Source organism: Microchirus variegatus, assembly GCF_963457635.1.
Source record: "Microchirus variegatus genome assembly, chromosome: 4".
Classification (NCBI taxonomy): Eukaryota; Metazoa; Chordata; class Actinopteri; order Pleuronectiformes; family Soleidae; genus Microchirus; species Microchirus variegatus.
In genome coordinates this window covers 30295024-30316620 of record NC_139805.1, presented here as the reverse complement: position 1 = coordinate 30316620, position 21597 = coordinate 30295024, and the positions used below count along the sequence as shown (strand labels likewise).

At 40.6% G+C, this 21597-nt stretch overlaps 1 protein-coding gene across 1 annotated transcript; it reads left to right on the top strand.

The window, feature by feature from the left end:
* Nucleotides 1–831: 831 nt before the first annotated feature.
* Nucleotides 832–14873, top strand: LOC310926567 (phosphatidylinositol 5-phosphate 4-kinase type-2 gamma-like; the record flags this gene model as incomplete). Its single annotated transcript, XM_083888730.1, has 10 exons — nt 832–984; nt 3285–3382; nt 4594–4690; nt 5022–5171; nt 7482–7628; nt 8423–8461; nt 11813–11926; nt 14174–14441; nt 14580–14683; nt 14793–14873. 10 exons carry the CDS (start codon nt 832–834, stop codon nt 14871–14873), a joined length of 1251 nt encoding a protein of 416 aa, XP_083744856.1.
* Nucleotides 14874–21597: the final 6724 nt, after the last annotated feature.

The following is a 21597-nucleotide window of genomic DNA, read 5'->3' as shown; positions in this document are numbered from 1 at the left end:
AAAAGAGGAATCCTGCATGTTTTTGTTTTCTTCAGTCAGACAGATATTGTGACGTATCGCTGTATGATTGTCTTTCAACATATCGATTATCACAGAATCGCTATATCGTGATATTATTGGTATCGTTGACCGTGCCCTGTGACTCCCACCCCTACTTTTTTTTTAATCATGTCATTATGTCATACATGTTTTTACCTCATATACTGTATTTTAGTTGAAATATATTTCCATAAAATCAATCAATCGACATGTGAAACAAAAAACACCCTCCCACTCACATACCCCCATCCAAATACAATATTTAAAAGTAACTGAAAACCAGAATTGATCACACATGCAAAAGCAGGTGAGGAAATGCTATCTGATTAAATCCTAAAACCAAATCAAGTGATCAACAGTTGTTGGTCCACTTAGTGCTGACCTTCACAAAAAATGTGAAAATCAGAATTATTTGTGTAATATTAAAGTATATGTTGCATGTTTATGCATGTTTTAATGTCATTATAATGTTTATCATTATGTTTGACCTATGTTTAACTATGGGAGTTCTACATAAATATTACATTTGTGTTAAGGCAACAGATTTCTGCTGGACTTATATTGTTTAAGGCGTTTAATTTCAACAAAATTGACTAAAAACGAGCAGCAGAGGTCGGTGCGGCAGGTGCTGCTTCACAGTGACTGCTGCTGCTGCAGAGAGTCCAGGATGACGGGGCGGACTTCAGGCTGCTTTACATACACACAGCGACACGGAGGACAACAACAGTGCACACTTTTACCCACTCAGTCACGGACAGACAGTCTTTGTACATACGCCTGAGAGAGAGAACGATGTCTTCTCCTCCCACTGTCACCTCCAGCGCTCTCAGCGCTCTGGCGCCGAAAAGGAAAACTAAGAAGAAACACTTCGTGCAGCAGAAAGTGGAGGTTTTCAGAGCCAGTGACCCCGTGGTGAGCGTGCTGATGTGGGGGGTCAATCACTCGGTAAGTGTGTGCGCGTGTGCGTGTGTGTGTGTGTGTGTGTGTGTGTGTAACTGAAAATTTTGACATGGCCCTGTACCAATAAATATATTTCCATATGCAGTATGTCATAAATGCTTCTTTTTTTATCCATTTGATATGTAAACATAATATGTTTACATATTAGTGGTCATTTTATCACAGATGACACAGTACATTTTACAGTGTTACACCATTATGAGGCGCTGATTGTAAAGTTGCGCATGCTAAAATAAACAGCAACTTTTTGCCATATTTAGCAAAAAAACATGTATAATAAACATGTGAATTTTTTAAATGTTAGTTTTGACCAGATTTACAGCAATCAGCAAAAAAATATATATAATCCAAACGTGTTTTGTGTATTAAGATATGACGTATTTATAGTTTGGCATTGACGTTGTCGGAGGTGATCAGCTCCGCCCCTGTGGTCGCTCGGTGCGCAGAGTGGCCGGCATAGAGCAGTGTTACCTCGGTCTGTCTTATTGAAATGATCCGCTGGCTCAGACGGCTCTGTCATCAGATACGTGGTGTGATCGATATATTTGTTGTTGACACGTTATTATGTTTTTAATGTAAAAGTTTTGACCTGACAGTTTGAAAAACATTTACATAATTTAGGTAGTTATTATCACAATAGTATGTTCAAGTTTATTTCCCCCGCTGGGGTGGTTTTAATTTGTTATTTAAATGTATAAACACAGCCTGACCTCCTCAAGCTTTTATTGTGGTACATCCGGTTACCGGCAGTGTGAATTTGCATATTAGCTAAATATTTAGTTTTAAACGAAACATTTAGATTTAACATTTATATTTATATTTATATGAAACATTTATATTTATATTTAGCATTGATATTTATATTTATATTTATATTTATATTTAACATTTAGATTTAGATTTTTTATTCAGATTAAACATTGAAATTATATTTTCACAAGAGAAGTAAATATCACAAAATTCACAAATATTGCCGTAAATCTGGTCAAAACTAACATTAAAAAAATTCACGTTTTTTTGCTAAAAGTTGCTGTTTATTTTAGCATGCGCAACTTTACAATCGGCACCTCATACATCATTGCCAACAAGGACAAAATACACTTTGAAATAGTGTCTCATTTAACTCTTTTGGTGTTAATGTTCATCCTAAATCTATTTCAGTCGCTTTGTCCTAAACTGAACTGGTGTGAAATTGACTCTTATTTTAAAAGCTGCACATTTTACTGTGCAGCTTTTATAGTTGCAGGAGTTCACACCCAGTGCTGTGTTCAGCTGCTGTTTCTCATCTGCTTTAATAAGTGGTGATTATTTGAATCACAAGCATTAAAAAGGCTGCATCTTTTTTTTTTGTCCGGAGAACTGCTGCTCAGACCATTCTCTGTCAACTTCAGAGATGGTTGTGCATGAAAATCTCAGTCGAAGTGAAATACTCTTGTCTAATAACCAACAACTTTTCCACATTAAAAGTTACATAAATAAAACTTCTTCCTCATTTTGATGCTCAGTTTAAAATTCAACAGGTCGTGTTGACCATGTGTACAGACCTAAATGTACTCACTTGCCACCATATGATTGGCTTATTAGATATTTGCATTAAAGGGCAGTTGAACAGGTGTTTATGGCAAGTCGTTTTTAATCGCTAGACTGGATATGTATTACAGATATCTGTAATTCAATTCTTGCTAGTCAAAAGAACATTTCAGATATCTACATTGACATTCTGGATATCTAAAATGAACATTCTGGATATCTAAAATGAACATTCTCCAATAGAATTCTTACTAGGAGAAACTCCCATTTTTCCTATCTTCAATCCAATTGTTACTAGTCATAATAACATTTATGGTAATTGTAATGAAACCGCACTGAAGTGACGTCATTTGTCCTAGGAAGAACAACATTGTGGATATCTGAAATTGAAAGCCCGAATGGGAAAAGTGGCGTCATTTGTCCTAGCAAGAATGACATTGTGGATAAGAATAATGTCATTGTGGATAGGAAGAATGTAATTGTGGATTATCGGAAAGTAAAAGCCCAAAAGTGACGTCATTGTCCTAGGAAGAATGTCATTGTGGATAGGAAGAATGTGTGGATAGGAAGAATGTCATTGTGGATAGGAAGTATTGAATTACAGATATCTGTAATACATATCCAATCATTAAATGTTAAAACAGCTTGCCATAGGTATGCCTAATTTAGTGGCTGGTGAGTGAATCGTATGTGTGTTTGTGTCAGCTTTGGTCCATATGTGTGTATGTTCACCACTGATCCACCATCACCTGCAGATCAATGACCTGAGCCAGGTTCCTGTCCCCCTCATGCTGCTTCCGGACAACTTTAAAGCCTGCGCCAAGATAAAAGTCAGCAACCACCTCTTCAACAAGTACTGTGCTCGTCCCAGCTCTGTCCACCTTCCCCACTGCTTCCTGCCATTTGCACAGATTTGTGAGACAATTTTATGCTTCGGCTTGTGCTTATCAGAAACTGCAGACGCCCTTCTTAGTTCTCCACCGACAATAACCTCATCACTACTACAGCTTCAGTTGTTACCACAGACAATTACAGTGACATTGAGCTTGCATGGACTGTGGTATGAAGTACCGCCACACAGCAATGCAGAAGAATGATAATAGTGCGAAATAATGCAGCGCCATTCTCGCCCAATGAGCCGCTTCAGAGGCTGCGTATCAGGAATATTAACAAGTGCCAGAGGAATAATAAAAGTTGATGAACTCATCTAAAAATATTTAAGGGCTCACGGAGCGTGACTGTCAGTCAGACACCGTGTGAGACAGACTATGTTAGAAAATAATAAAGCTTTATGAGAGCAGCGTAGTACACTCTCGTCCACGAGGTTCATTTTCTGTCAGGATTGAGTCCAGAAAACCTAGTGGCTTTTAATAATCCTTTAATCCATCCAGGAATCCAGGTTGTGTAAAGACTTATAAACAGAGTTGGGAAGAACAAGAAACTACTGTATGTTTTTTCCTCGTGGAGTGGTTTCCAGTCAAGGGCAATGAAGAGCTCAGGCAAATGATATGAATAAATTATATATAGTCAGTGATGCAAGTGTCGAGTCAATAATTCAAAAGTTCACACAGGATTATAAAGTTTCGATTTATATACAGTAACTCTGTTTTATTCACATTGGCTGAATATTTTAAAAGAAACAGCATCTAATTCATACGTTGTGTTGTATTTATGAAGATTATGAAGAACTGTTCAAAAGTCTGACTTTGGCTTTTTTGTTTTTATGTCTGTCAAATTCTGTGATTATTGTCATTTAGATTAGAATGATGTGACAGAAAGTTGGTTTTCTAAATTAGCAAACTGTCAGTTTAACTCATACAAAATGTGTATGTTATGATCAAGCATGACGTGAATAAAAATGGCGTAATAGTTAACATGAAATAATAGGATAAACCACTCCAGGTTTAAGAACACCAGCAGGGTGGTTTTGTCCATGTTGTGTTCCGATAAAGCGATTGAGAAATACTTATTTAGTGCTAAAACAACACATCAAAGACTTTTGCACAGCACTGTATCTGGAGATGTACTGTGTTTAAACATTATGTTGTTGTCTTTGTTCCTCAGAGAGAATCTTCCAGCACAGTTCAAATTCAAAGAGTACTGTCCGCAGGTGTTCAAAAACCTGAGGGAACATTTTGGCATTGATGACCAGGATTTCCAGGTATATGTGAGAACCATAAAGTTTGTGTTTTCTTTTATAGAAACACACTTTTTATGATGTACAGACCTGCTGCCTTCCAAATTTGAATTTCTTTGTGTGACATTTGCATGTGTCAGGTGACACAGAGTCAGCAGCCTGCATATTTGCATATGAGGGAAGTTGTGTGTCCATACTGTAGACCTGGAAAATACAAGTCATACAACTTTAAAAAGAATCAATGCAAAATGCGTACATGTTCCACAGTGAGCCATTTCAAAATAAATGTATTATACTGTGTGGTGTAAAGACGTACAGTATGTGCTCATGGTGCTGTGCTCTCACTCACCAACAGGTGTCTCTGGCCCACAGTCCTCCGCACAAAGACGAGGAGGGGCACCGCGTGGGTCTGCTGCTGACATCATGTGACCGCACTTTGGTGGTGAAAGAAATCTCCAGTGAGGAGGTGGAGGAAATGCACAGCATCCTCTCAGAGTATCACCAGGTATGAGTGGCGTCCAGAGGAAACACTGACAGATGACTCCTAAATGTTTTTTTCAGTGAACTGTGAAATGGGTCTAAGTGACTTAGTCTTAAAAAACGACACAAACTGACATCATGGATGATTGTGGGTGAATGGGAGAGCTGGACATTTACCTCCTCCAAGGAGGGGTTCTGTTTTTGTTTGTCTGAGCAGCATCACTAAAAAGTAAAGGACATATCTGTTTAATATTTCTGAGGGTGTACAGTAGGTTATGGCCCCAAGAAGAAATGATTAGATTTTGGTTGTGACTCAGATATGACTGAACGGCCTAGGTGGAGCGCTTTCACCAGATCTGCTGTGCATTTATAGTAGTTAGAGTTCATATGGCTTTAAATACGATTTTAAAAAGGTATATTTGATTTAAAAATGTATGGCCTAAAATGTACAGTGTATATGAATCCGTGACATCTAATGGAGTCCTGTTTGCTCTGTGCATGTGCTAATGTATTACCGCAGTGACAGAGGCGTGTATGAGAAAGTGTTTATTTTATTATATAGAATGAACTAACACAATGAAATACACTATATAAAAATAAAAGTTTTTATTTAATAAGTAATAAGTAAGAATTTTAGCTACATGTTCTGCCCATGTACAAAGTCTAACTACTTCCTGTTACTGGAACGGGTAGTTCTTGGACCCAGTTGCAGCACACTGACAACTTAGTCGTCAAATCCAGTCAAACAAACAATCAAATCCAAAGGGAACACCAAAGGGGTTGTCGAGGATGGAAGCCAGCAGTCAAAAATCCAAGAGTCCACACAGGCTCAGCCAAAATAGTACATAAGGCAAAACTGGTAGTAAGGGACAGAAGGACGGTGGGTTTACTGGGACATAGACGGAGAAGGCAGGTTAGAGGGTGAAAGGCTGCAAAGTCTGCCATCTGTGACAGTTACCACTAATGACAGCAGTAGAGTTAAAGATTTTTATTTTACAAGATACACATTGTAAGCTATTTTTATTGTTAAGTGTTATGGCAAAAGTTTTATATGAGAATAGTCAAAAAGCTGAAGTCAGTGACTCTTATTTTGAAAAAGCAAAGTTGAAATGAAGTGGTGCTGTGCAAGACTAGCACATGATGATGATTGTGCATGAAGTGCAAGTCAGCTCGGTCTAAGAACACGTACCAAAATGAAAGATATGATTGAAAACATAAATTTTAAAAGAATAACAACTAAATGTGCACTTTATTTTTCAAAGAATAAGAATCATGGACTAACTTGTTAAAAAAATTTGCTAAATCAAAATGTTTACTTTTTTTATTTTATAAAAACGATTACTACGAATATAATATAATATTGTTTTATTTAAAATCGCACTTTTCCCTACAAATTGGGTAATGACACCAAGGACTCCTCCACTCACCTCTTCCTTTCCCAAGTGTGTCAGAGAACGTCTCATACCATAAAGGATGTCAATCTTCCTTTTGTGTGTGTGTGAGATTCTTCTTTCATTTGGCCCACTGTAGAAACATGGCAACGCAGGATAGGAGCCTCTGTAAAAGAAAAACGAATTAAAAAATCCTTATTCTATGGTTACTCATTATCATTTTATTTTATTTTAAAGCGATTACACACGTACACAAACATACATATGGGTAGCATTACATATCTGCCATGAAAACAAATGTTACATGCTGGACCTTTAAAATGTATTTGTAATAAAAGTGTAGGATGTAAGGCCTTAAAGTTAGATCATTATTCTGTGTGCTGTGTTATTTGGTATTTCAGTATAGTGGGTCACATGATCACAACATGATGGATGGTGGCATTGTGGGTCAGAGTCGACATGGATGCATACAACAGATGAGCCGTGCTAAAGAAAGCTCGTCTATACATGGTCCCAGAGGGACTCTGATCTTGTCCTGGATTTATTGTTTATAATGCTAGATACATCAGTGTTTTATTTTGGTTATTTTCTGCTGCGTTCATTTTTTTTTGTTGCTGGGCTCCTAAATGAGAGACTTTGCAAATTTAGGGCATTTGTTTTCTGAAACACTTTTATGTTCTGTTTTCCACTGTCCTTCACCTTTCTGTGGGTTTCTTCAATGTTTCCACCACTTGCAGTTAAATAGTGCAGCTTGCACCTCCAGAGAGAAACTAAATAGTAAATGCCTCCACAGGGTTGTTAAGTCAACCTTAACTGTATTTTTGTTGTTTTGCTGTTACGAGACAGTGAATAATCACCTGGTATTTAAGCAAATATAACAGCACCTTCCTTCATGCACTGTGTCCCACTGCTGCTAATGAACCCACTGCTGTTCTCTCTTCCAGTATATTGTTACGTGCCACGGCAGCACGCTGCTCCCTCAGTTGTTGGCAATGTACAGAGTGACGGTGGAGAGCGAGGACACCTACCTGTTAGTCATGAGAAACGTCTTCAGTCACAGACTGCATGTGCACACCAAGTATGACCTCAAGGTAACGCCTGCAGCTTATAGTTAAAGGGCTAGTTCAGGTGTGTTCAAGTGTGGTTTCACGGAGCCTTGCCAAGAACCAGCCGCTCACTTTCACTGACAACATGTTTAATATTTTAATATACAAATAGACATATGGGTAGTATATTCCCATATGTCAGTGCCTCATACAACACTTTATCTTGCCCTTAGGCAGTCTTTCCAGTTTAAAAGTGAAGTCTGTAAACCACTTATTCTACCTGCATTTTTAACATGTGTAGGCGGAGAAGCTTCTGGTCTACTGCTGCCTCTTTGGTAAGTTTGTGGTGCTTACCCAAGTAACACAATGAAGGATTTGAACTGATATAACAAAAACAACACATACATGTACAAATGGAGGCAGCAATAGATCAACAGCTCCAGTGTGCCATACTATTAAAATATTTGATGCAGGGAGTGAGTGATTTAGAAAGTCACACAAACTTCCTTTTCCAGTTGGAAACTACTGTGGCAAACATATTCTTTTTCATATTCTATATATTATTCATATTCTAAGATCTCATAGTCTGAAGCAGCACATTTTGTTAAGTGAGCCTTCATTAAATGACTAAAACATTCCTTGTGCTTCCAGTGTTTTGGTGGTGCAGTGTCTGTATTTTTTTTTTTTTTAGTTTTACCATTTGTGGTAAAGATGACACATATAGCATTCAGTTGTCAGACTTCAATTGTTCATTCATTTATCGTGTCTTCAGAGATCGTGATGGAGAGAAATGATCCTGTGGACAACAATGATCAGTGATTGTCTTTTTCTTTCCTCAGGGCTCTCTGGTGTCCCGTGAAGCAAGTTTTAAAGAGAGGGTAAGATGAATTCCAACATAAATTACTCTTTGTGTATTGCCACATCTTTGTGCATGCCTGTCCATTTAAAATGTCGTTTTCTGTGACACATTACCTTACATTGCATGCAGACACTTTTTATCCAAAGCGACTTACAATAAGTGCATTTCAACATTTGGGTACAAACAAGAGCTAGAAGTAAGTAAGTGCTTCAAATATACCAAACTATAGGTCAGGGCCGGCCCAAGCCTCCATGGGGCCCTAAGCAAAATTAGATTTTGCGGCCCTCTGTGATTATTGATCATTCACACACTTACTATATTAAAGGTATTCTACTTATTCTACTCTGTCACGAATACGAATACACTTCTAAAACTAAATGTGAGAAGCAGACACCAGATTTGCAAACTTACAGAAAAACATTTCAATATTTCAAGGGAGGGGGGGGGGATTCAAAATACACTCCTGTAATACAGATTCAAATTGTATATGTAAAAAAACACAGCATTAAATAAAATAAACAAATAAATATCAAACAAATACTGAAATAATAATGTAAATCAACAGAGGCACCCGGAGCAAGGTAATAAAAATGGTTTATATGGTTTTTATAATAAAATATAAAGTTAAATAATCACATCTGACAACTATGTAAAAACTGTGAAAAAATTTTGGTAAAATAAACTACAGCAATCCAAACTTTTTTTTTTTTTAGTTAATTGCTCTTGGGGGCCCTCTAGTGGTCACGGGGCCCTAAGCAGTAGCTTAGTTCGCTTATGCCTTGGGCCGGCCCTGCTATAGGGTGCTAGACATAAGTGCATTTTACGAGTAAGCGCATTTTTTTTTTTTCGTCGTTGTGTTGAAGTCTCCAAAGGAACATTAACTTGCATGGATCCATAAAAAATTATATTTATTATGAGTCTGTTTTATTTGATGCAGTTTGACTCAGACTCACAAAACAAATAAGGAACTAGAAAGTGTTCTGAGAACTCCACCAACACTGAAATCCACATCATTATTTGGATTCACACCAGACTGTGCCTGTTCGTAGGAGCACTTAATTACCTTGATTTCTTTTTGATTGACTGATGATTCAGTTTTAATGATTTCTTTGTTATGTGGATCAAAGAAACCAAGAAAATATTCACATTTAAGAAGCTAAAACAATCAGAAATCTTGTTTTAATCATGAAAAAGCTTAAAACTGATTATCGATTATCAAAATAGTTGGCGATTAATTTAGTAATCAATTCATCGATTAATCGTTTCAGCTCTAAACAATAATTATAATAATTCCTCCTAAAAAGCAAAACCATATATTATAATGTTAAATAAAGAATTTCTAAATGTGACTGGCACACACACACCCACACACACAAGTTGACTGCTAGCAGGGACACAAGGAAAAACAGATTTTAGCCACTACCCGGGTTCATTAACTAGTTTCATCAAATACAAAATCCATGCCTGAGAGGAAACTGAAGTTTGTTTTGCTTTGTACTGTAAACTGTTCATTCCCACTCGTCAAAGTGCATATCCAAATATCAGTGATTTTACCATGGCACACAGGAGTCATTGATCCATTGCTTCCTACATTTTAAAGTTCAGATGTGTTAACTATGGCCCTTTTCCACTATGGTCCCAGCTCGCCTCGGCACGGCACGGTTTAGGTTTAGGTTGGTTTTCTACTACAAAAAGAGTACCTACTCAACGTGGGTGGAGTCTTCACTGCACAGCTGCATGAAACTGCAGTGACTTTGTTTTACACGCGAGTAACTAGTGACAGTAAATCAGTTGTTTTCAGTGTAACTGAATCATTAGAATCCATCCATCCATTATCTACCGCTTTATCCTCCACCAGAGGGTCGTGGAATCATTAGAATCAGTTAGTTAAAAATATCAGTTCGGTACTCCCTCCATGACCGGAGTCTCTGTCTGACACAGTCACTGGGTTTGTGTTGCCACTTGCAATCAACAGTGCTGTATTAAATCTAAATATTGAGATTTTAGACTTTTCCCTGATAATTGTTGGAGATTAACCAACATTTTTAGCATTGTTGGGTTTAGGGTTAGTTGTTTTAACTGATCTATAGTGTGGCATTGTTTGACTGTGGTAACATTAGTTATCATCCATTGTTATATCCTTTTTTTCCCAGCACAACCTCTGCAATCTGATAAAAAATTCCTTTCATTTTCACCAACTATATAAACACACTTGAGCAAAAAGTACACAAAATGACACAACACATAAGAAGACGAAAAAAACCAAAACATTTTAAAGCCTGAATATGTTTCCTATAATCACACATCCCCAGGATCTCCATATAAGGAGTTGTGTATTATTCCCACAGCAATTTACCATGGGTGCCCCTGCAGCACAGATCCGTGTTGCCTGAGCACTAAGGGTTAAGATATCATAAACTAAAGCAGCACAGTTAAGTCTTTTGTTAAGTGGCTAACATCTGTTTTTCCTCGTGTCCCTGCTGGCTGCCATGTGGTCAGTCAGAGCAACGCTCTGTGTCTCAGGATGGTTTCCCAAAAAAGCAGCATGTTGGGTTACGTCAGTGCTTTAAAGGAAAAAAAGAAAAAGTCATCACCTTAATAGGATCCACTGGGATACATTGTTGTCCTTTGGTCATGGCCCACACTGCCACAACACTGAATTTAAATGGATTCATTTCACAGACAAACAGGCCTGAGGACATACATTGATTGTGTGAGCACAACTCGGACACCACAGCTTTTCCGAAGGTGTGGACGTGGAGAGTGTTCACGCAGATTCCCACACTGTGTCACACTGTGCCACAAACACCAACTATTAACTACACTAAGTGTGAAATGAGACTTTTATTTATTGTATGTGTTTGTTCTGTTTTACCTGTGCTGCACCAAACAGATGACGCTAAAGCCTTTTACAAAGTAAGTAAGAGAATATTATATAGTAAATCAAGAGTTCCGACTATTAGAAAGTAGTCGACAAGAGTGGAGCGTAACAAAGAATCTCCTTTGTGTGTGACAAATGTGTTTTTCAGAGACTTTTAGGAGTGCTTTTACTGAAAAATGACTTATCAAATGACTTTAAATAACATCAGACGCTCAGTGTTTGGCCTGCAGCTCCTCTGACCTAGAAAACATGCTGTTAAAGAGCTGGCTGAATGGATCGAGTTTAAACGACACGCACTGCAGGGCCGTGAAAATCTTTGATCTTGTGCGATTCGGAAAAAGCAGTTTCTGGGGCAATATTGTTTGCCTTTTATGTGACAGGAAACATGAAGACTGATGAAAACATGATTATTGCGTTCACTGTGTGATTTTTCTTTTCTTTTTTTTCTTTTATTACCCTGAATGTATTTCATCTCTGCTCTGTTTCCAGGTTAAAGAGCTGCCCACATATAAAGACGTAGACTTCAGGAACACGATGCAAAAAGTTTATGTGAGTGAAGAGGAGAAGGAGAAGATCTTGGACAAGCTTCACAGAGACACAGAGGTAAAGAGGAGAGTTTATAGGTTTCCATTGAGTGGAATGGTTCGGTTTGGTAGAGTATGGTCCATTTTTTTTGTAGAATACCAAAATAACAGCCCCAATCGTTCCCCAATGGCAGACCTGCTGATTGCATTAAGTACTCCATTTGAATGGAAGTCTATGGGAAAATTAGCCACCTGATTTACAGTGTGAATATGATCCAATCCAATCCAATCCAACTTTAATTAAAAAGCACTATAAGGACAACACAGTTGGCCAAAGTCATGGCAAATAAAAATGGGAAAAACAGTAAAAAAAATAGTAAAAGCCAACCTCCCAAAGTGAGTTAAAGCCAAAGAGAAAAAATGTTTTAAGAGAGGACTTAAAAACAGGAAGACCAATCCAATCCAATTTTATGTATAAAGCACTTTAAAACAACCGTGACAACAACAGTGAACCAAAGTGCTGTAAAGAAGAATAAATAAAACACACAATAAATAAAAGTCGTAGTAGCTAACCCAACCCTAACCCTAACAACTAAAATAAGAGACATAAATAACATGGATAAAAAACAAAATAAAACAGATCGAATGAAATAAATAAAACAAAAAACAGACTTAAATGGAATTAACATCAACAACTTAAACAGTGTTAAAGACCAATGAAAAGTGGTGAGTTTTAAGAAGAGATGCTGTGGGGCAAAACCATGAAGACATTGATAAATAAATACAATTATTTTAAAGCTCACATAGAGGGGTCCTGCTGCACATATTATATGTTAGTTATGGAGGTCTACTTACATACATTAACTTGTTTTTATGGTCAAAAACCTCCTAGTTGCTGTAAACGAGCGGATAGAAATCCTCTTTTCTGACGGTGTTTCCCAGCCGCAAGATTTGAGACTCAACTCTCTCACCCAGAACACAGAGTCTTGTGATTGGCCAGTATATTCAGCACACCCGCTCTCAGAAGCACAGCTCCCCCCTCTGGAACGGTGGATGCACTGCTACTCATTATCAAAACATTGTTTTAACAATGTTTAAAAATAGCTTCTTCACGACTCCCCGCCGCAGTCCCTTTTATGACTTTGACCCAGAGTCAGACCCAGAGAAGACACTGTCGCTCGAGAAACTTCTGCGGTTCAATGTACGCAACCGGATGTGCCTGGACTAGTGCCCGGAGCAGGAGGATCTGCTGTTCAGGAGAACTGCTGTTTACGTAACCGGACCGGGTTTTTTCAGAGATCTCGCTGAGCCGGAGATTACAATACAACACAACGTTCTCAGTAGTGGCTGAACTATTTGTTTAGAACCTTCAGGGCTTCTTAAACAAGGTAAGGACGAAGATACATACTAAAAAACAGCGTTAATTGGAACTTCTGTTCTAGGTCCGCTTTAAAATCAATCCAGAAACGAACTGGGAGCCAGTGAAGTGCTGCTAAATATGTGCTCTCGAACCAAAGATCTGTGCTCTCAAATCTTTGGTTCCAGTGCCGGATTCAAGCCATCACAGTTCACTGTGCACTTTAAATCCACAGAGATCAATCAATATATCACAGATCCTGATAGACGAAAGATAACTGATGCTTTCAATTCCCCCACTGTGCTTTTCTCGAGGATGGAAACAGCTGGAGTGGACATTATTCCAGACCTGCAGTACTCAAACATTTCTGATAAAGTTTCACTTGTGCTACTCTGGAGATTGTTTAGACATTGCAATAAAAGCATGTACAATAAACAATGTACCCGATATGAAGAGATCAGTACACAGATGTATTGCCTGGGTTCCCATCGCTGTCTTCTATGTTCACTTAAAGCATGTTATATGGCAGTGATTCAACTCTGCCGTCTCTTGGATCTTGTGAAATATCCCCCCCTTTACTTTATTTTGGCGTCCCTGGTCTCAACAGCTATCTACCATCTTCACTTTTTATGAACACAGGTGGCCAAGAGACAAGAGGCCTGACAATTGCAAAGACACTCTTGCAGAATATCTATCTATCTATCTATCTATCTATCTATCTATCTATCTATCTATCTATCTATCTATCTATCTATCTATCTATCTATCTATCTATCTATCTATCTATCTATCTATCTATCTATCTATCTATCTATCTATCTATCTATCTAACTAAGCGATAATCCTTGTTCAATAAAGGTTATAATAATAATAACAATAATGAACGTTACACCTCAGACCTTTAAGGTGTGAGTGTCGTCATCGTTTTCCTTTTGTCATGACATGGTCATGCGTGTCCTCTCTCTGCAGTTTCTGGTGAGGATGAGGATGATGGACTACAGCCTGCTGCTGGGCATCCATGATGTGGAGCGGGCTGAGAGGGAGGAAGAGGATGAGGAAGAGGAGGATGAGGAGGAGTTGCCACATGATGAGGAAGAAGATGATGAAAATGGGCTGGCCCCTGGCCCGCATTCCACATCCACTCAGGGCATCGCTGGCTACATGAACTCCTTCAAACCAATGGGTCCTGGGGAGTTTGACCCTTACGTGGATGCGTACGCTGTTCAGAGCGCCGTAGGTAAGTCCTGACAGCTGAGATTTCTCTGATGAATTAAAATATGTTCCAGGAGCTCAAGGCTGTGATATCATCTCACACTGGGCTGAAGCAGTTGAGATCAATATCACCTACTAAATGCTGTAAATCACTCCCGTGTAGGTGCTCCTCAGAGAGAGGTGTATTTCATGGGTCTGATTGACGTGCTGACACAGTACGACACCAAGAAGAAAGCTGCTCATGCTGCCAAGGCTGTCAAACACGGGGTGAGAGATCAGTGCTCAGTGAAGGAAGTGCTCAGCACACACTTTGCATGCTTTACATCTCGAGCCTGAAAAAGTGGCTGCTTTCACTTATGTTTTTGTATTTTTGCAGGCGGGAGCAGAAATCTCAACAGTTCATCCAGAGCAGTACGCCAAACGTTTCAGAGAGTTCATCACTCAGATCCTGGCATAGTTCCAGGAGTCTTATCATACAGTACAGTTCTTACACCATATCCCAAAGATGCATTCAGAACTTATGGAAACAATCTCTATGATCTATAGCACATGAGGACGGCATTCATAGTCCACTGTAATGCACTCATAATGCTTCATAACTCAGTCATTCTAAAGCATGATATCAACAGTCATGAGTCAATCAATCAATCAATCAATGAAAGCTTTGTAAAAAAATAAAATGCCTAAAACCAGTTGCTGTGACAATGACAGAATGCACTGATATGTCTTCATAGAAAGTGGTTACCATGTTCTGTTAACATATGATTGATTTTCACTTTGCTCTCCACATTGTCCTGGTAAGGACAAGTATAATTTGCAGACAGGAAGACACAGTGGTGCCAAAACCAACACTTTAGTTAGTTGGTCATCACCTTAATGTCTCGAAACAACAACCCTACCAACTGGCATGTTGTCCACATCAACATGGCTGCCAGCACAGACGACACTCACCACACCAATGTCCATAGAGAAAATCACAGATTCTACATCATGACACACAGTTGTCATTTTCTAGTTTTGGTGTTTGAAATCGTTCATTCTGATTTATATTCTGAAGTGACATAACCTTATGGAACAAGGTGGACGGAACAACGACGAGGACGACATTTGACCGGCAAATTGTGCTAACATTGTTTTTCCATGGCATTTTGCATTTGAACTAGTTCCATAGCAGTCTGTCTCCTGTCTTTATCTCATCTGATTGTGTGTGTGAATAATAACATCAAAGGCCAAAACATTGGGTGGAAAAAAAAGACGACGAGGACGACATTTGACCGGCTGAGGATACCGTAGCGCTCAGGGAAGGGAGGGGGTGATCAGAGGAGCAGTTCGTTGTTGTAAATGTCAGCCTCTCCTCTAGATGTCACTATAAACTATTTACTTCACCTTTAAATAGCATTGCCGGAATGTTCAAATATTGACGGTCACATTGACCATCAAAAAGTATTTTCTAGTGTAAAACTCTACTACACACAACGCAGCCCCAGTACAGAGAAGCAGACACGGCTACGTTAACAGTGAGTTTACAGTCTCATTGATTTAACCACACAGGTAAGTAACTTAGCCTATAAGCGCTAGCTTTCATTTACAGCTTACCGCTCATTGTGCAACCTCAAATGTAGAATGAAGTTGGAAGTCTCTCCACGTCTCCCTCTGTAATCCTCGACCCGCATGTTTTGCATCCTGCAATTAGTTTTTTGTTGTTTTTGTTGACCACCTCGTAGTTTTTATACACAAACAGAACTATCTTTGGTATCATTATTTCTAACTAGTTCTGCTTCCTCTTGATTGGTTGTCCTGCAATTTGCATGGATGAATGCTGACAGATGAAAACAAATTAAATTCTTTAGCCAGCCTCACTATTAAGTTCAAATCATCACAGTTTATGAACTTCAGTTTTCAGTTTCTAATCAGAAAATTCTGTCTAAGAGAGAGTGAAATAAAACAGCAAACATATTCTTGATATAATTATAGACATCAGAGATGGGACAAAGTCATTATTTTGTAAGGCACAAGTAAGTTACAAGTCTTTTCCCTCAAGTACCAAGTCCTGCAGTTTGAGTTTCTAGTCCTCTTAACCAGAGTCATCATATATTTACACAGATGCTTTTAAAATCTATATTTATTTATTAAATCAAGTGCAATTGAAATTGTAGAAAACATTAACACTGACATTGCCCTTCCTAATTGCATTACTAACCATACATAACCAGTAATTTTTAACATATAAGTCATATTTTGCAATAATATTCTTCATTTAAAAGTACCCCTTTACAGAATAAACACACTTGAAAAAAAACCACTGTAATTATTTGTACTAGCAAATTGTGCTAACATTGTTTTTCCATGGCATTTTGCATTTGAACTAGTTCCATAGCAGTCTGTCTCCTGTCTTTATCTCATCTGATTGTGTGTGTGAATAATAATATCAAAGGCCAAAACATTGGGTGGAAAAAAAAGACGACGAGGACGACATTTGACCGGCTGAGGATACCGTAGCGCTCAGGGAAGGGAGGGGGTGATCAGAGGAGCAGTTCGTTGTTGTAAATGTCAGCCTCTCCTCTAGATGTCACTATAAACTATTTACTTCACCTTTAAATAGCATTGCCGGAATGTTCAAATATTAATGGTCACATTGACCATCAAAAAGTATTTTCTAGTGTAAAACTCTACTACACACAACGCAGCCCCAGTACAGAGAAGCAGACACGGCTACGTTAACAGTGAGTTTACAGTCTCATTGATTTAACCACACAGGTAAGTAACTTAGCCTATAAGCGCTAGCTTTCATTTACAGCTTACCGCTCATTGTGCAACCTCAAATGTAGAATGAAGTTGGAAGTCTCTCCACGTCTCCCTCTGTAATCCTCGACCCGCATGTTTTGCATCCTGCAATTAGTTTTTTGTTGTTTTTGTTGACCACCTCGTAGTTTTTATACACAAACAGAACTATCTTTGGTATCTGTATTTCTAACTAGTTCTGCTTCCTCTTGATTGGTTGTCCTGCAATTTGCATGGATGAATGCTGACAGATGAAAACAAATTAAATTCTTTAGCCAGCCTCACTATTAAGTTCAAATCATCACAGTTTATGAACTTCAGTTTTCAGTTTCTAATCAGAAAATTCTGTCTAAGAGAGAGTGAAATAAAACAGCAAACATATTCTTGATATAATTATAGACATCAGAGATGGGACAAAGTCATTATTTTGTAAGGCACAAGTAAGTTACAAGTCTTTTCCCTCAAGTACCAAGTCCTGCAGTTTGAGTTTCTAGTCCTCTTAACCAGAGTCATCATATATTTACACAGATGCTTTTAAAATCTATATTTATTTATTAAATCAAGTGCAATTGAAATTGTAGAAAACATTAACACTGACATTGCCCTTCCTAATTGCATTACTAACCATACATAACCAGTAATTTTTAACATATAAGTCATATTTTGCAATAATATTCTTCATTTAAAAGTACCCCTTTACAGAATAAACACACTTGAAAAAAAACCACTGTAATTATTTGTACTAGCAAATTGTGCTAACATTGTTTTTCCATGGCATTTTGCATTTGAACTAGTTCCATAGCAGTCTGTCTCCTGTCTTTATCTCATCTGATTGTGTGTGTGAATAATAATATCAAAGGCCAAAACATTGGGTGGAAAAAAAAGACGACAAGGACGACATTTGACCGGCTGAGGATACCGTAGCGCTCAGGGAAGGGAGGGGGTGATCAGAGGAGCAGTTCGTTGTTGTAAATGTCAGCCTCTCCTCTAGATGTCACTATAAACTATTTACTTCACCTTTAAATAGCATTGCCGGAATGTTCAAATATTAACGGTCACATTGACCATCAAAAAGTATTTTCTAGTGTAAAACTCTACTACACACAACGCAGCCCCAGTACAGAGAAGCAGACACGGCTACGTTAACAGTGAGTTTACTGTTACGTTTCCCCTTTAAAGGGAAAACCTAGATCTTAGGGAGTTGGACCCGAATGCAGAGCAGGACACAGGTGAGTATATATATAATAATAATATTTATTAAAAACGACAAATATAAATATATATATATATATATAAACACAAATACACGCGATAGAGAGGGTGTAGGATGTGACAGTATAAGAGAGAGTGAAACAGCAGCAGACCAGATCCTCAGCGACTCCTTCGTGGCAAACACAGTTCGTTCTTTCACGTTCCCACGGAACGGACTCACTCGAGATGTACAGCGAGGAGGGTTTGAAGATCCACTTAGGTTGAGGAGAGGTGAAGCCGCGTCGTCGTGGTGGAAGAGACGAATGCGGTAGAGAAGAACAGGAGTAGGCGATTCCAGGAGTGGTAGGAAATCCGCGGAGACTCGGTGTTCTTCTCTCGGCAGGAGACGTGGAGACCTGAATACGGAGATTGAGGTGAGTACTGGAAACGTCAGGAATTCTAATAGCGTAGTAGGAAAGCATTTACCAGCTAAGCGAAAACGTGGAACTGACACCAGAGAGACGCGAAGTCCCGCCTTATATGCCCGGATGATTGCTGATCAGGCGCAGCTGGGCAGGAACTGCGCAGGTGGACGTCATCTCTGGCGTCATGTGGGAAACGGGTCAACCACGCCCCCTGCAGGGTGAACACAGAGAGAAGAACAGAGAGCAGCAGGCAACAACAACAATAAAAATAGACGCCATGAAATGTGGATCGTGACAGTACCTCCCCCTCAACGGGCGCCACCTAGCGCCAAGGCAGGAACATCTGGGTGGTCACGGTGGAAGTCCTGGATCAGCGTCTGGTCCAGGATGAAGTGGCGTGGAACCCATGACCTCTCCTCCGGACCGTACCCCTCCCAATCGACCAAGTACTGGTGTCCCCGGCCGCATCTGCGAATATTCAAAATTCCGTTAACTGTGAAGGCCTCACCGCCTTCGATCATCCTGGGTGGTGGAGGGGGGTCAGAGGGAGGGACCAGATCCGACTCGATCACAGGTTTCAGGAATGACACATGGAACGTCGGGTGAATCTTCAGGGATTGGGGTAACTTGAGGCGAACGGAGGAGGCGTTGATGACCTTGTCGACTGGGAAGGGGCCGATGAACTTCGGAGCCAGTTTTCGGGATTCTACCTGTAGAGGGAGGTCCTTCGATGAGAGCCAAACCTTTTGGCCAGGTAAGTATTCAGGGGCGGGGATGCGATGGCGATTAGCTTGCTTCTGGGATTGGAGAGAAGCTTTTTCGAGGGATGCTCTGACCTCCACCCACACAGCCTGGCAGCGTTCCATGTTGGCCTGGACTGACGGAACCGCTACCTCCCTCTCCTGGAAGTCGAAGAGTGGAGGCTGGTAGCCCAGGGAAGCCATAAATGGGGAGACGCCAGTAGAAGCCGAGGTGAGAGAATTGTGTGCGTATTCTATCCATGGAAGGAAACTGCTCCAGTCTTCAGGGTGGCGAGTGGCGACACAACGTAGCGCCACCTCCATGCTCTGGTTTGCTCTTTCTGTTTGGCCGTTGGACTGTGGATGGTAACCGGATGAAAGACTGACGGACGCCCCCAGTGCCGCACAAAAGGCCTTCCAAACCTGGGAGGAGAATTGAGGCCCACGGTCTGAAACGATGTCCATAGGGAAACCATGGATCCGGAATACGTGTTGGACCAACGTCTCGGCTGTTTCCATGGCAGAGGGGAGGGCAGGGAGGGGGATGTAATGAACCGACTTGGAGAAGCGGTCTACGACAGTGAGGACAGTCGTGTTGTTATTGGAGGGAGGGAGTCCAGTGACGAAATCAACGGCGATATGAGACCAGGGGCGATGGGGAATGGGAAGGGGGTGCAGGAGTCCAGCAGGCGGGCGATTCGACGACTTGCCTCTAGAACAGACGGGGCATGCTGAGACAAAGGTGGCGACATCCAGGGACATGGTGGGCCACCAGAAGCGTTGTTTCAGGAAATGGAGTGTGCGCGCAGAACCAGGATGACAAACCAGTCTAGAGGAGTGACCCCATTGGAGAACTTCCGAGCGGAGAAACTAGTCGGACATGCTGGACGTGTTCCTCTTCAGTCTCAGAAAATATCAGGATGTCGTCCAGATATACGAAGAGGAATTTGTCCAGCATGTCGCGCAAAATGTCATTAGCCAGGTGTTGGAATACTGCAGGAGCGTTAGTGAGGCCAAAGGGCATGACTAGATATTCGAAATGTCCCATGGGAGTGTTGAACGCCGTTTTCCACTCGTCCCCCTCTCTGATGCGAACCAGTGATAACTCTCTGGGACGCCGGAGAGGTCGGGAGGCACTGGTGGGACGTCGGCTGTTCTCTGTGGCGAAGGTTGAGCAGATCTGAGGCAGCGGGAATGGCACGGGATACTCCAGCTGGACAACCGACCCGAGGACCAGTCGAAGGAGGGGTTGTGAAGGGACAGCCACGGAAGACCCAGGATCACTGACGCGGAGGAAGCCGGAATGAGGAACAACTGGATCTCCTCGACGTGGTTACCAGACAAGACCAAGGTGAGGGGAATGGTGCGAAGAGTCACTTCAGCCAGCCGATTTCCGTTGAGGTCCGAGATGATCTTGGGTTGTGGCAGGGAGATCGTAGGAATGCCAGCCTGTTCTGCCAGATGCGTGTCGATGAAGCTTTCGTCGGCGCCAGAATCCACCAGGCATGTGGTGGAAAAACAGTCCTGGTTCCAGCGAAGTTGAGCCTTCAGGGAGACCCGGGTCGGTGCAGGACAGGAGATGGTCCTGCTCACCAGCACTCCTACGTGCGCTGATGAGCTCAGGCTTTTTGGGCGATGTGGACAGTACGACATGACCAGTCTGTCCGCAGTATAGGCAAGCTCCAGACTGTAACCGTCGTCTTCTCTCCGTGGGCGATAAACGTGTTCGCCCCAGCTGCATGGGTTCAGGAAGGCTAACCACGTTAGCAGAAGGGAAAGGCAGAGAAGAAGAGACGGAAGAATGTGGGGTATCTGGGGTACGAACAGTAGAGTGACGTCGTCTATCCATTCGTCTTTCACGGAGCCTACAGTCAATGCGAATTGCTAGTTCGATTAACACTTCAAGATGGGGTGCTATATCGCGAGTAGCTAATTCGTCCCGTAGTTCGTCTGTAAGCCCACGTAAGAAAATGGCCCTTAAAGCCGCGTCATTCGGGCAGCTGTGGCTTAGTGGTTAGGGCTTCGAGCTCGAGACCGGAAGGTA